Source organism: Synchiropus splendidus, chromosome 4, assembly GCF_027744825.2.
Source record: "Synchiropus splendidus isolate RoL2022-P1 chromosome 4, RoL_Sspl_1.0, whole genome shotgun sequence".
Classification (NCBI taxonomy): domain Eukaryota; kingdom Metazoa; phylum Chordata; class Actinopteri; order Syngnathiformes; family Callionymidae; genus Synchiropus; species Synchiropus splendidus.
In genome coordinates this window covers 8,642,119-8,657,591 of record NC_071337.1, presented here as the reverse complement: position 1 = coordinate 8,657,591, position 15,473 = coordinate 8,642,119, and the positions used below count along the sequence as shown (strand labels likewise).

The 15,473-nt window shown below is 39.5% G+C and overlaps 1 protein-coding gene across 3 annotated transcripts in view; it reads left to right on the top strand.

Annotated features, from left to right (window-relative positions):
* Nucleotides 1–15,196, top strand: part of col16a1 (collagen, type XVI, alpha 1) — a 66,849-nt gene extending 51,653 nt beyond the window's left edge. For 2 of the 3 annotated variants that reach the window (XM_053862523.1, XM_053862522.1), the window contains exons 49-70: nt 1,562–1,615; nt 1,703–1,756; nt 1,831–1,884; nt 1,965–2,009; nt 2,111–2,164; nt 2,239–2,274; nt 2,346–2,408; nt 2,490–2,561; nt 2,654–2,707; nt 2,815–2,859; nt 5,809–5,853; nt 6,006–6,059; nt 6,128–6,181; nt 6,257–6,307; nt 7,001–7,090; nt 7,167–7,202; nt 7,841–7,885; nt 9,937–10,131; nt 10,287–10,350; nt 10,511–10,687; nt 12,668–12,745; nt 14,074–15,196. In XM_053862523.1, coding sequence (XP_053718498.1) covers nt 1,562–1,615; nt 1,703–1,756; nt 1,831–1,884; nt 1,965–2,009; nt 2,111–2,164; nt 2,239–2,274; nt 2,346–2,408; nt 2,490–2,561; nt 2,654–2,707; nt 2,815–2,859; nt 5,809–5,853; nt 6,006–6,059; nt 6,128–6,181; nt 6,257–6,307; nt 7,001–7,090; nt 7,167–7,202; nt 7,841–7,885; nt 9,937–10,131; nt 10,287–10,350; nt 10,511–10,687; nt 12,668–12,745; nt 14,074–14,267 — 1,614 coding nt within the window. In that variant the 3' untranslated portion in view covers nt 14,268–15,196. The remainder of the gene's footprint in view (nt 1–1,561; nt 1,616–1,702; nt 1,757–1,830; nt 1,885–1,964; nt 2,010–2,110; nt 2,165–2,238; nt 2,275–2,345; nt 2,409–2,489; nt 2,562–2,653; nt 2,708–2,814; nt 2,860–5,808; nt 5,854–6,005; nt 6,060–6,127; nt 6,182–6,256; nt 6,308–7,000; nt 7,091–7,166; nt 7,203–7,840; nt 7,886–9,936; nt 10,132–10,286; nt 10,351–10,510; nt 10,688–12,667; nt 12,746–14,073) is intronic. The other variant, XM_053862525.1, reaches the window with a different exon arrangement.
* The last annotated feature ends 277 nt before the right edge of the window (nt 15,197–15,473 follow it).

Below are 15,473 nucleotides of genomic sequence, written 5' to 3'. Positions count from 1 at the left end.
AGAAATGTGTTGTTAATTTGTAAATAAGCATTTCTTATTATTTTTTTTCAAAATGAAAAACAATATCTTGAAACATTTGACACGTTGCCCATGTCACACACAAAAACACACACTATTTTGTTGTTTTATATATATATATATATATATATATATATATATATATATATATATACACATTGTTTTAATACACTCAATAAATTGTCTGTCATGTGGTTGTTCCTAAAATACATTTTTTAAGTTTTGCAATTTTTATTTGTACTTATAAATTAATTCATTTGTTTGTTTATTTTTGTTGTGTTTTGTTTTCTCAAACTGATAGATACCACACATTACTTAAATATGTTAATTTCATTTACAACAACCTCATAACCGGAACTATTTTGCGTTCACTAAGGTATTAACAAAAGGTACTTTGAAAACCTTCACTGTCCATCCAAAATACAGTGAAAAAAAACTATTTGTGTTCCTGTTGCACAATACAAATATGGCAGCCGTCAATTCTAATGTACATTTAAGTTGCTTTGCCAATTTATCTTGAGTACTCCGCATCGAAAACTACAAGGACAGTTTTGTTTGTGGTTTATTCATTATATTCCTCATTGAATTCATTGCTTTGACGCTGTTAAGTCTCACTTGGCACCAAAAACGTTCTATTCTTCTGTAATATATGGTCAAGGTTTTGCAATTAGAAAAGCATGTTTTTCTTTCTGTTCACCTTCTGTTGCTAGGAAACACTAGATTGTGAAATGTGCTAAAGAAAGATAACCGCGTCTCTGGAACTGAGCCAAAATCAAAGAATCTATGTATTTATATTTGGAGTAAAAGTGTTACCTAGCATTACCTTCCTCATGATGATCCATCAAAGTGCACACTCATCGACAGGATCATCCTAACACAGAACATTCTTTAAAAAAATGATCATAATAAATAACGAAATCTTATTTTTATCATAACAGCAAAAAAATAGAAATTGTTCACAGAATTTATTTGGAAAACACTGGGTAAAAAAACTTGCAATAAGGAGTATTGGAATGGAACATAAATATATAAATATTGATTTTGTTTCATTATTTTATTGTTTTAAATGTATTTATTTATTTATTTATCATTACTAGTCACAAGAAAAAAGGCTTATGCAACGTCACAGCTACCATATGGATTTTTCTAATATTGGCAAAATATTGAGCGCTGTTTTCACCCATGTTTCACCCACAGCTCCACCAACAGAGCTGACCACTTTAATGTAAATAAAAGATGTGAGGAGTTCATGATTGAAGTTCAGAACATTGCCCAGTTTGTTTCATGAGTCAATTTTGATGCTGGACCCCAAGTGCTTCAGAAGTGATCCTCATGCAGGTGCACCACTGACCTTCCTACGGCGCAGACAGCACCACTGCACCTGCGGCTTATAGACCGGTGCAGCAAATGCGTGAACAAAATCTACTTCTGAAATTTAGTGGCTGTGGCTCATGTTCCAGTGCACTCCATACTCCACCACACTCTATTTTCATTATCTTATTGTTCATTATTAATCATTTAAAATATTGTATTTTATCAACAGGGACAGCAAGGAGAGAAAGGACCAGCAGGACTCCCTGGGCTGAAGGGTGAACAGGTGAACGGCACACAATTAATTATCTTAACAGTTATTTAAAATAACAACCTGCTATCTGAATGCTTATTTTTACTCCATTCATCTCAGGGTTCCCCAGGCACGCCAGGGTATCCAGGTGCCATGGGACCACCAGGATTGCCAGTGGGTGCTCACAACGATCTGCGCTTGAACACGCTGTGGATATTTTTAACGTCACTTTCTCACATTTTTTTAAGGGACTCAAAGGTGAACGCGGAAGCCAAGGAGGCGCCGGTCACAAAGGAGAATCTGTACGGGACAATGCCATTACATCAATATCACTTTGGAATACATGCAGTGCAGCTGTTTTACATTTTCCTCTTTGCTTCAGGGTCCTCCGGGTCCCCCTGGGTATCCGGGACAGGCTGGTGCACCGGTTGGTGTTTTACATTATCCAAGCCTCTCTCTCTCTCTTTTTTTTAATAATTTCAGAATCTCATAACTGGGAACTGCTCTGAAAACTATTTTTACTTGCAGGGCATAAAAGGAGACACAGGACCAGCAGGACCTTCGGGATCCATTGGAGAGCGGGTGTCTACATAGCATCTATATAAGATAAGCTGAGTTGAAGTGTTGTTCTAAAGTTGTATGTGATTTTCTTCTAGGGTTTGCAAGGTCCGCCTGGATTCCCAGGACCTCCTGTATGTATATTCTTAGTTTGCAAATAGCTTTATGTGTAATAGTTGTTCAGATTTTCTTTGTTTTCTTACAGGGTCCACCGGGTCCAGCCGGCAAAAGTGGGAGAGAAGGCCTCCCTGGGCTCAAGGGTGAAAAGGTGAGTACATATTGCATCATAAAAGCGCACTTTTGTCGTTCTCATATATTATTAAACACTTTGATTTCTGTTTTCTTCCAGGGAAATGACGGCTTACAAGGCCCGCAGGGTTCGACTGGACCTCCGGGTTCACCTGGCTCTCCAGGACTGATGGTATGTCTGTGGGTTACTTCTACGCACTTCGATCAACCTGCTAACCGCAGTTTACGCCGTCATCATCTGCATTTCTCATCTATGCTTGACAGGGGCCCCCCGGCATTGAAGGCGTAGACGGAAAAGATGGAAAACCTGGGTTAAGGGTACGTTACGTAAACGAATCACATGAATACAAATTGTTGTCCCTGCTGAGGTCTCAAATACATACTAGACTAGTCGACCTATGACACTGATTTCATATTCTTGACAGGGTGAGATGGGCCCTCCAGGTCCGATAGGACCGAGAGGAATTCCTGTGAGTATGGCCTCTTGTTATAATTTTCACCGCTGAAACGATGAGAAATCTTTTGGCTCAGAGCACTAAAACAGAACGGAAGTGTGAAGTTATGTGGGAGAAAAGGTTGCGGGACATTTTTGTTTGTCTGATCCTCAGCAATGATAAATTTTGGTTGATGATTAAAATGATCATTGATATTGGCTTCACTTTAGAGACCAAAAGACAATACCACTGTTTATCTAAAGATTTTCATGAATATTTTATTGCTGTTTCCTTTTACTTTTAATATGAAACATAGTTGGAAAAAAAGGTTTTGATTGTACGTTGTTTCTCAATTTGAAATTGCCATTTGATTTATATTTGTTGATGATGAAGTTAATAATCATGTGTAGAGATTTTGGGGGGTAGTCAGAAACAGAGGGGCATTAAACGTGAAACAATTACAAGTAACATCCGACTTACGACCTGCTCGACTTACGTCCCTCCGTACGACCACGGCCAACAGATGCTTTTTTTTTTTTTTTTTAATTCAATGTCTGGCACCGCAGCACGTAGCAGCCCGGCATCACGTACAACAGTTATGGCAGCACAGTATCCCAGCATCTCACTCTCACACAGCCATCTACCACTACAGTAGCACCTCTAACCCTCGCGCTAGTTATTTTGAATGGCATTCGACTTACGTCCAATCCAACTCAGATGTTACTTGCATAGCAAAAACAGTTCTTGTATCAGATCCTTTGGATTTATGGCTGTTCAATTTCTAATTATTTCTATTACTTCTGTACACGGACCACGCAACTGAGTCACTGAAATAAACGCACTTTTATCTGTCTGTAGTGACAGAATGTGTTGTCCACAAGTAAAGACACCAGTAAGAGATTCACTTTCTGTGGAGATTACAGACATGAGCGCCTGATGTACGGTATGTTGTATCTGGTGCATACTGACCCAGATTTTCAAAAAGCCTGGTCTCCGAAACAAAAGAAGCCAGGCATTATATTTAGTGTTCATACCAAGCAGGGAGGTGTGTAGATCGACCTCCAGACCTGTGATCCTTAACCATAGGGCCATGGTTGGGCCGCGAGCGCCTCCGAGAGGGCCTCTAAAAGTTTTCTTCTTTTAGACCTTTAGGCCGTGAGGACTGCAAGATGCTCAGTTTTAATGCATTAGCCACATATGGTGGCAATAGTGTGTCACTGAATGGACTTGACAGCTGCAAATCTGAACTATGGAGAAGCTCTTGAAAAGAAAAAATGTTAAAGAAAGTGATGGCGCCACCCCTAACAATAAAACTGTTCATGAAAGCACATGGTGAAGCAGTTTTAAAATTAATTTGAACATTTTATGGTAATACTTTTATTTACACTTTACTTATATCTTCTTTGGAGATTAAATAAAAACTATTATTTTTATTTTGTGATATTTGGACAGTGGTTTTGTTGGATTTTTTTTTTCTGATTTTTTTTTTTTTTTTCCAATTTTCTCAAGCATTTGCATTTGTTTTGTTCTTTAGTAAATTTGATGAATATTTCTTGCAACTGGTTCTGCTGCTGGTTGGACTTTTCAATGACAAATATGTTTGCGATGATCACATGGTTTTCTGTCATTTCACAAGGTTTTAGTTTGTTTGCGTGTGAGTAGATTAAATATGGTTTATTGATCACAAATGAAATCAAGAGTCATGAATCAGTTCTGTTACTTGAATGGGCCCCAGGTCCATTTGTTCCATTCTGCTCTAGAGGTCTTTTCCCCTTTTTTTTAAATTTTATTTTTTATTATTTTTATTTTCCTTTTTGTTTAATTTTTTAAATCAGCTCATGATGAAATGAATTTAATTCAAGAGATTTATGCCGAGCACCATCCTGCAGCCTTGTGCTCCTCTCTGTGCTCTGACCACAATGCCACAGTAAAATCACAGTTTAAAAGTTTTTTCATGAAGTGTTGTCCATTAGATGCTGACAACATTTTTGTTTTGCCACAGACTTATCTTGCATCAGTTTTTTTAACTGTCGTCTAAAGTCATATTTCCGGCGTATCCTACTTTTTAGACGCAGCTGGTCATGTGACCACATGTTCAGGGAAAGAATGGGGACAGCTCCAACAAAAACAACAACAGCCACAACAATAATATTAATTTTTGCGACTAGTGCCCTTATACCTTTCCCCGAAATGTCTGTGAACATGCTTATTGAACCAAAATGGGTCTCTGTGACATCAGCAGAAAGTATTTCACAGACAGACAGACTCCATCAAAAACACATGCTCTTCAGTGGAGGTACTGGGACATTGGAGATGCAGACTAGTTAGGAAAAAAAAAAAAAAAAAAACGTTCTTTTTTGACACCTACTGTATACAAACAGGTAATCGCAGCTAAACAAACGCATACAATCTCAGGCCTGGGATGGAAGCCTGGCTAAGATGGATATGAGGGAGGTTTTCTCTGACCGACAATCCCAATTTGGCAGTCAGAATGTCTTTAACTGACTTAGCTAGAGTCTAGATTACAGTCTAGATTACAGTTTTCAAGCAGGTTACATTTCTAGCAGTTACTAAAGGATCAGTCAGTCTCTGTTGCAACATGGAATTTTCCTATAGATGTTTATTGACTGCACTTTCAAATTTCAATCCCGTATGAGGACATTTTCGTGCTTGAATCAAGCGTTTATACTCTTGCTTTTCTCATACATTCCAGCGGTGATGAAACACTGTTTGAAAGCTTCAAGCGCTCTGGTACTTCTATATAACTTCTGTGTAGCCAATACTTACAACATCTTTCACTTCACTGTGCAACCTCCTATTTGACCGTTTTATTTATATATCTGTCTCCCTCTGTATCTCGGTTTGAATTCTGCCCAAGAGCAGGTGTTCGGATTTCAAAGACACGTCTGGCTCCTCTTTGGCAGCCTTGACTTTGTGAATTTTGATACTGTACCAACCCGTCTTCCCTTTGATGTGTCTCTCCAGGGATTCAAAGGGAAAACTGGCCATGCTGGCTTCCCTGGACAGAAGGTTAGCCAGCCTATGATTGAAAGACTCTAATTTCCTTCCATTCTGTCGGCTTAAATGCTCTCTCACTTCATTTTTTTTGTCAAAATTCTAATCCATGATGTCGCTATTTGCGTTCCATTTGTTTACTATATTGATGCCTTCTTCGGCGCTAGGGTGAGGTCGGACCCGCGGGGCCGGCTGGACCTCCTGGCAGGCCAGGGCACGAGGTGAGTCCTTCGCAACTCAACTGTGCATAAAATGTCTTCACATTTACATATCAGTGTGTACTTTACAGGGTGATCCAGGAGCCCCAGGAGCTCAAGGGCGACCTGGACCTGCGGGCCATGTGGTATGTGAATCCCTCAATACATGATCAGACACACAAAAACACGCCGATGAGTCAGCAGTTTTATCTTGCAAACAGGGTTCCACAGGTCCAGCTGGACCCCCAGGCCCTCCAGGTCCACCTGGATTGGTGAGTTTACCAAATCTTTTTTTTTTTTTTTTTTATATATTTTAACATATGTGTGGGGAGGCACAAACAGTCTAGTTTAAAAACTGCAAAAAACAATGGATATGATATGAGTTATGATTAGTTATTTGACTATATGAAAAGTGTCATACAACATCTCATAAAAATTGTGTTTATTAAATAAAAAAGAAAAGAATAATATTTGAAAACAGGTCAGAACTGTTTGTCACTATATGTATAGATTTATTGCAGACAAAAACTGCATAACATTTGTTTTGTGTTTGTTTGTGATGATAGGAAGTTTTCAGAAAGATGTTATCGTAAGGTTATGTCAGTCTCACTTTATATTTCATATGAGGTCAACAAACAATCATGTATAAATGAATGAACTACACTCAGCTATTCATATGACAAAAAAATAAAATTGAAATTCCATAATGTTTGACATGTCGATGACACAGACAAAAGTTAAGTAACAATAAGAGTCATGCCTCTGTACGATCACCTTTTTTAACTCTCACCGTGAAAAGTAGTACTCACTAATAACCTCTTTTTTTTTTATATCAAAATGTATTACTATTATAATTATTATTTTTAACGCCAAAAAAGCTCAGCTCAAATGATAAATCTAAGTCGAATTATTGTTAAGCATTACTAGTCTCTTTAACTGGTGTGGCAATGTGTCTTGTAACTCAGGGTATTAAGGGTGATAAAGGTCAAGCTGGAGAAAGAGGACTTCCTGGCATGAATGGACCACCAGGACAACCTGGGCATCCAGGACTGATGGTTAGTGTGACACAAGGGTGGAAATAAATCCACTCTTTCCTCAGCAGTGCAGTCAAGATTTGCCCTTGATTTTCAGGGAGAGCCAGGGAGTGAAGGTCAACCCGGCAAAGATGTGAGTACCAACTCTTTTTTCTTAAAAAAAAATAATACATTTCAGTTTGATAATGACCTGAAGATGCTATTCAGGAAAAACACTGGGAATGATAAATTGTTTTTGTAGCTACTCTTGAATGGAATTATTTCAATTGTTTTATTCTACATTAATTCCTTATGTCATTGTGAAAGCTTTTTCCAAATTTCTTTACGTTATGTATTATTTATAATAAATCAATAAATATGTAATTTTATTTTCAGTAAGTTTTCTTTGTTATTATTATTATTATTATTATTATTATTATTATTATTATTATTATTATTATTATTATTATTATTATTATTATTATTATTATGTATCTTTATTGTGTATTTACAATTGTTTTTACATTCTTTTTTTTGTTATGTTTTTTGTTACCTTTTCTTGATCAATACAAATTCATATCTCGGATACACCCACGCATGTATTCAAAATTAATAAATACAAAGTAAAAACATTTTTGGATGGTAGATCAATACCATGGAGCACTGCAGTAGACATACAGACATATTTCTTGTCAGACAAACATGGTCTCTAACACTGCAGTGTTGATGTGACTGTTTATCTTGCCAGCCTTTTCTCATTCTCTCCCTGGTGGATTTCTCTTGTTTTTACAGGGAGCAGTCGGTTTACCCGGGGAAAACGGACAACCTGGTCAAAAGGTAAAGGCTGAGTCGGCATAGATTCTAACCGACTGAAAGTGACTGTGTTCTTGGCATCGGCATATGTCACTGTAGCGGAACATCTCAATTGCTACATTTCCTTTTTAGCTCACGGAGACTTATGCTGACATTCACTGGCGCTGAGCATGCTAACTTTTATCCGTTTTTGCTTGCTCAGCGAATTGACTTAAAATAGTCATCAGTTCACTAACCCATCTCAGCAACACCTTTTTTTTACCCCTCACCTCACTTCACCTCCGGAAGCTAAGGGGACAAAGAGCGGGCAAGGTTCCAGCAGCGTCCCTTTTAGACAAACGCTTTTCAGTAGGTGGATACAGTGATACAGTTATTTTATGACTCTGGGATAATGCTATTAAGCATGAGGGGCGATGTTAGATGAGGCTATTTGTCACACTGACAGGTCGGCATTGTCAGGGTTTTAGCGGCAGAGAGGAGCTGAATGGAGAAGAAGGACAAACCCGGCTGCTCTATTCTTCATGCTCCTCTTTAGTTCAAGCTTGTCGTGTGGTGACAAGTCAACATTAGACATCCATTAAGGACAAGTCTGCTGTCTATGAATCAGTTGCAGCCGTGAAGATATACTAGATAAGATCCTAGAGGAGATAGGAATACTGACTCTGGAAGTTAGCCTGTCTCAAATTCAAGGCCCGGGGGCCAAAAAGGGGCAAGCCGAGTCATGTCATCTGCAGTGAGCTCAAAATCGGATTCAATATCAATTGAAAGTGCATCATAACTCGATGTGTTCGAAGTTTGGCCAAATGTTTCTTAGAAACAAGTGAAAAATGAACCAGGAAACATACAAAAACGAAAAATTGCAGCAGACTGAAGGGAATATTCAAGTGTAATTGGATGTTTGCTCTTCAAAAACCTCATTTCAAAAACCTCTTATTGTGACTGCTATTCATGAGGTTCTAGTCAAACAGTCAATGGTTAAAAGGGAGAAAAATATTATTCCTCAGTCAGTGCAAAATGTGTGGCCCATGTTTCCAAGTTATTTTCTATTCTTCCTGACCTGCAGTTTTGGCCGTTAAATGGCTCAGCTACTGAATTAAGAGACCTTATACTATACTATACTTATGATACTTATGATGACTTATGATAATACTTATCTCAGTTAACTGTTTTGTTTTGTGAAATTATGTCCATTTTCCGGCCATTTTTTTATGGTCCTATTGCATTTCAAGTTTCTGTACATCTAGTCCTGCACCTGATCCACTGTCCCCACCCATTAAACATCGGATAAGAAGACACCCAGCAGTTAAAGAACCTCTCAGTGTGAAGCAAAGATGTAAACCAAGTTAGATGAATATGGAAGTTTTATATTTATAAGTAGCTGAAAAGTCATTCAGGGAAGCACACGTAAGTGCCAAGACACTCATTTCAACCTACAGTATATGACCTTTTACATATATTCTGTATACAAATTGTGACGCTAGTGATGGGTAGATGAGGTTTCATGAAACAGTTTCACTATTAAAAAAATAATAAATGAAAACAAACAAAAACATATAACAATAAGAATAGAAAACTAAAATAAAATTCTCAAGAGCGTCAGATGCCTGACCTACAGTATTTGCCTCTTGCCGCATTTGTGCTCACCACCGACTCATATGAGTCTTAGGTTATTTGCTCTGCGAGTATGTTATGCCATCAGAAATAGTTTGTCCGTAGAGTGGCTGAGCAAAGAGCTCCAGGCTCTCCAGGCTCTCCAGTCCTCCAGATTGACCTTAATATTAAAACTGAAACCTCTCTAGGAAATACTTTTTTGACCTATTTGCCAAAGAGGAGCAGGAGATGTGCTTGGGATGAGAATGTGAAAATGTAAAAATAACCCGTGTTGTGTTAAGAACACATTTTATTTATTAAAAAGGCGATGAGGAAAAACCTCTCGAATTCACTAAAAAGAAAGAAGGATGACGCAGCGTCTGCATAAAGGCCTCAGAGAACCACTTGTTTAAAAATGTGTTTAAAAATAAAAGAGGCAGTTTGGCTGGACTGTATTGCTCAGAACTGCTGTGCATCTTTCGCAGGGTGAGCCGGGTGCCCAGGGACAGAGAGGTGCTCCAGGTGAAAGAGGTAGGCCAGGCCCCCCTGGTGGTGGAGGATATCACTCCAAGGATGCCCAGCCTATGATAGGCCCAGTCGGACCAAGGGGGGAGAGAGGAAGCCCTGGTTCTATGGGTCCGCCCGGTCCTCCTGGAGCTGCTGGGACTCCGGGAAACGACGTGAGTTCCATTCCCATCCTGCATGTATTTGCTTTAACAGACCACACTTTATTATTCCCATCTTCAGATGACAGCCGTCTGATAAGTCACACTTTAATGATGCGCTCTATTATCCGCCTGACCCATGATATTTCCCTGCATTTCTCATTTTACAGGCGGTAGTTAATTATGATGAAATCAAAAACTTCATCCGCCAGCAAGTCATTAAGATCTTTGATGGTGAGTCTGCATAATATGTGCGTCATTATAAGTTGAGCAACACATTTCAGCTGGTGCATGTCCGACCTTGTAAAGGTGATGATCATTTCTGGAACACAAGCGGAGCTTTTAGCCTCCTTATGAACGACTGTCTGACACTTCCTTTTCTGTTCCTCATCAGAGAGGATGGGCTACTACATGTCCCGCATACAGATGCCAGTGGAAATGGTAGCATCGCCCGGGCGGCCTGGGCCCCCAGGGAAGGACGGTGCACCGGGTAATCCTGGAGCACCTGGGTCACCAGGCATTCCTGGGCAGATTGGACGACAGGGACGACCGGGAGCCCAAGGACCACCAGGTGAGTGTTTCCATGAGGAAACTGTTTTTTTAAAGTAGAATGAAGGGGGTCATTCGACTAGAATTTCATAGTAGAATGAAAAATCACTATGGGTAGATTTTGGAATGGTTCTATGACAAAAGATGTATTCATGTAGAAACATGGTAACATCACAAAAGTAAAACCCGCTACTCAACTCATGTGTTCACCTCCAAAAATATCAATAGTACTGATGGGTAGATGAGGTTTCATGACACAGTATTTAAAGTATGATGAGGTTTCATGAAACAGTGTCCTGATATTCAGAGGCCACCAGATGGTACTGTCTGCTGTAAAATGTTTGGACTTGAACAACTCCTTATGAGCGCCACCTAGCAGCCTTTGAAAATCAGGACACTGTTTCATCAACCCTCCACTACTGTTTCATGATACAGTACATCAACTGCCCGTCACTAGACAATCAATCTGCATCAACATTAAAAGTTGCACTGCGACTGTCAAAGTAGACACAATAACACTGGTGAATACATTTTAATAATTTCCCTGATAAATGTTTGACCTAATTTGGTCATTGTAAGCTATTTCCAACAGGTGTATTTATGCTGTGTTTCGGCATCATAACAGATCTCACAGGAACTCGCTGGAAAAACACAGTTTCCAGTAACCTCTCAATACCCCAAAAAACAAAAAGGAAAAAGTCATATTCAGGTAAACAGTGTAAAGTCAGAAGTTAATGATCAAGTGGAACTTCAGGACATAACATATAACCAGAACCTTCAACAAAACAAACTCCATGGTTGCCTTCAAAATGCGAAGTTTGAGTATGAAAAATCCCAAGTCGAAACAGTAACCTACCTGCTTACCTTGCAGATTCCTGCTGGCTTGCAAATACCTTGGCACTTTTCAACCACTGTTCTGTGCAAGAATCTGTTGTCAGTTACAGCAACTAGTCATAAATAAGATGCAGTCTGCACTTCTTTTGGACAAGTCAACATTTTAGTGATCTGTAAGAAGAAATATTGACTAATTGTATGTAATATAACAATAATGTCAAATATCATACCTGTACAGTGGTTATAAAAATATCATGTAAGGTGAGACATTAAACTAAGCATTAATGTACAGTTTCTCTACAGTTCCTGGTTCAAATAGAAAAAAGAAAAAAAAGGTTATAAACGTTAATTCCCTTCTTTCCTGTGACAGTTCATGCAAAATGAGATGCAATTAAAATAGATATTTAGTCGTGATTAATCAAAATCAATCCCCTGTGATTTATCTGATTATGAATTAATCAGTTTGACAGCAATATTTTAATCCCCTTTTGCAGACACGTCCACATATACTGGATCTTTTTAAACCCAATAGGTACAATCGTGAAATTTTCCTTTCAAAATAACTCCATTTATTACTTTATTACTTATTATATTACTTATTATATTATTAGAAGTATTTTTTTGTTTTTTTTTTTCCAAATGTTAATGCGCAGCTGAACATGCAAAAAAGTCAGCGCTTGAACCAGTGGGAAAATTGAACATACGACTGTGTAAGATGCATCTGAAACTGGAAAGGAAAGTACTTATGTAACTAACCTGGCAGCTCAACTCGCTTTTCAGCTTGGAGCCAGGTGACAGCTCAGCTATTGATGTGATGCTTGTAAACATCACACATGCACAGGAAGGTTTTCAAAATCATTTTAATGCCTCCTACAGCAATAAAAAAATGTCTCCCTGCATCACATTCACGATCAGAAAGCTTTGTTCCAGAGGGACTGTCCTGGCCACATTACATATATTCTACAAGAGACATCAGGCCAGTAAAGTCATCAAGTCCATGATCACTGTTTCATCATCACCCGGTTGGATCTCATAAAACCCGTCAACTGGCTTTCTCACGGCCGGGCTGCGGCATTATATTACCACACCAGCATGATGTCATGAGTTCTATAACGAAGGAAAGATGCTGATTCCATTCATCATTTCACTAAAATCTGTTTCACTTCAGGACAACGTGGATCCCCAGGAGAGAAGGGAGATAAGGGTGTTGGAGAAATGGGAGATGTGGGACCTCCGGGAGCTCCAGGTAACATTTTATAATCTGTACAGTGGTACCTCGGTTCTCGACCACAATCCGTTCCAGACAGCCGTTCGAAAAGCGAATTGTTCGAAATCTGATTAAATTTTTCCCTTTACAATGAATGGAAAACGAAATGCCTTAAAATAGGCTTTTGTAGGAGTGAATGTAGAGTGTCTGCTGCAGGTACGCTGTTCCTCTGTGTGTGGCCGCTGCATGTGGGAGGGGTTGCCGAGTGAGTGACGTCTCTCCAGAAGTGAAGAGGTGCCCGGTGCGTGTCCAGCTCTGAATGTGCGCTTCTGTGCAGTTTGGCTGTGACAAAGTCATAAACCAAGTCACGCTCTGCCCCAGACTCGCCTCATCCCTGTCCCAGCTCCAGCCCACAACAGGACATCAAACCCTGGAGTGTGCGCTCCAGCCTCGGAGGTGTGGAGAGCGAGTACCTCCCCTGTGACACTCTACTACGGTCCAGTGTGGAGACAGGAAAGGTTTTACACCTCAATATGAAGAAAAAACAGCCAGTAAATGTAGCTAACGGGACACGTCTGCATACAGAGGCTGCATTATACACAATAACAAAGCGCGTTGTGGGTCAGCTGATCGGTCCACGCACGTTATGTTTTTCCGGCTTTTTTCGGGGGCGTTCGAGTTCTGGATTTTTGTTCGAAATCGAAGCAAAAAAAATGAAGTCTGGGACATTCAAAAACCGAGGTACCACTGTATAATGGTTACTATGTAAAGAGTCATACCTTTTTTTTTACAATGTAGGCATTGGTGCTGTGGTGCTATTTACCAAATAGTGTTAACTGTACTAGTAATTGGTGGTGTCCAGCATGGAAGACTAACGTTTATGCCACAGACAGTTGCTTATTTCATGAACCCACATCAGTTCAACACCAGTGACAAGAGCAAGAGCATAAATCATGCACATGACCCATTTACCAGAATTTTTGACGCCATCTCAAAATATCAATAAAAGCAAAAGGTGACTGCTTATGAATTGCATACAATCTCGAACCTCTCTGACAGTCTCAACGCCAAAATTAAAATAATTTGGCGCAGGTTTAATTGGGAGGATATGTGTGATGGGGATTGGAGGTGTTAGTCCGCTCTTGTAGTGGAGACTGTGTTGATACAGTGCATTGGAAACACAACCAATCTTGCCCAAACAAAAACATTTAATTTGGGCTTGTGGATGACAGATTAATGCTCAATCTCACCTTCTATAAATTTCCAACCGCCTTCTTAATCTATGCAGATTAGGATTGTACCAGAAAATGATTTACTGTAACTCAGAATGAAGCATGGATTAACATGTTTATACCCTTGCATTCCAGGTATGCCAGGTCCTCCAGGCTATGGTAAAATGGGCCCCCCAGGCCCTGTCGGTCAGCAAGGTGTTCCAGGCATCCCAGGGCCTCCCGGGCAGCAAGGTTCCAAGGGAAATGACGGCAGATGTAATCCGAGTGACTGCATGAGCCATCAAGTAGAGTTCAGCCCCAAAGGCCCACCTGTCAAGGGGCCTTGGTAAATGCCCACAGATGATGGAGAGAGGAGGAGAGGGCTGCAGCGCAGAGACTGAGGAGATGAAAAAGCCAAAGACCATGACCCAATGTAATTTAATCTGACTACTTAAGAAAAAAAAAATCTCGCCCATACTTTTCTTCTGAAGCATTTCACTTCACACATAAGCTACAGGTACTGCCAAACTGCCTCGAGTGTGAGAGTTGATTTATGACCATCATTTACGACGTTCTCTTCCTCACCTGTATCATCCAACGACCCTGGCTGGTTAAAGGAACACGCTTTGATTTCTTTAGTAAATATTCAGGCCATCTTGTTTTGTTTTGTCATGCAAAGGAAATATTCCTCGAATGTTAAAATCCCAAGGTAATTGTTCAAACCCTGTTTGAGACACTTTGTATATACTATATTTATATCAGGTGCTCTTTCTAGTTTTTTTTTAAAAACATGGCATGAATGTGGTTTTTATTTTTTTATCTTTTTGTTTTCAGCAGCAAAAATGTTACAATATTTTTTTTTTTTTTTGTGCAGGAAGTTGTTTACAAGCTCGTTTCCTTTGTCTTTTTAATCCAACGCAGCTACTTTTTTTTTTCCTCCAAGTTTTGGCATTTATTTACAAAATGATTCCTTCCATTTAGGATTTTGAGATCGAGAGTTCATTTGGTTGTCATGACCACCCGGCTCTATGGGCCTTACGGTTGACCTTAGATATCTTATCCGAACATCTGATACAGAGTGGGATTCACTTGACTATTTATTTGCCAAACCAGTGCTTGGTTTCTTCAAAATGTCTGTCCGAAATCAGAACTTCTGTCCATCGCGCCATCGTTATGTATACAGTTGTTTGCGTCGTGACAATGGTTGCCTGTACCATCATGAGCCTTTTATTGTTTTATAAAATATTTGTGCAAATAATGAAGTTGTCTCAAAGTACTTACAGTTTACAGGATACGTTTTGACGTATCTACTGAAGTGGTGAGGAAAGACACTGCAATGTTTTATACGTTCAGAAGCATCTTCGCTCAAATAGATTTGCTGAGACGCAACCACCCCACAAGGGGGTGTTGCTCGGTTGCAGATGATGGTTTGTGTACAAATAGATTGTGTGCGTAGTGTGGCAGAAGATTGTGATGGGTAGATGAGGTATCGTGAAACTGCCTCCAAGTTTTCAAAGGCCAGTAGATGGCACTTGGGTTGGAAATGTTTTGAGGTT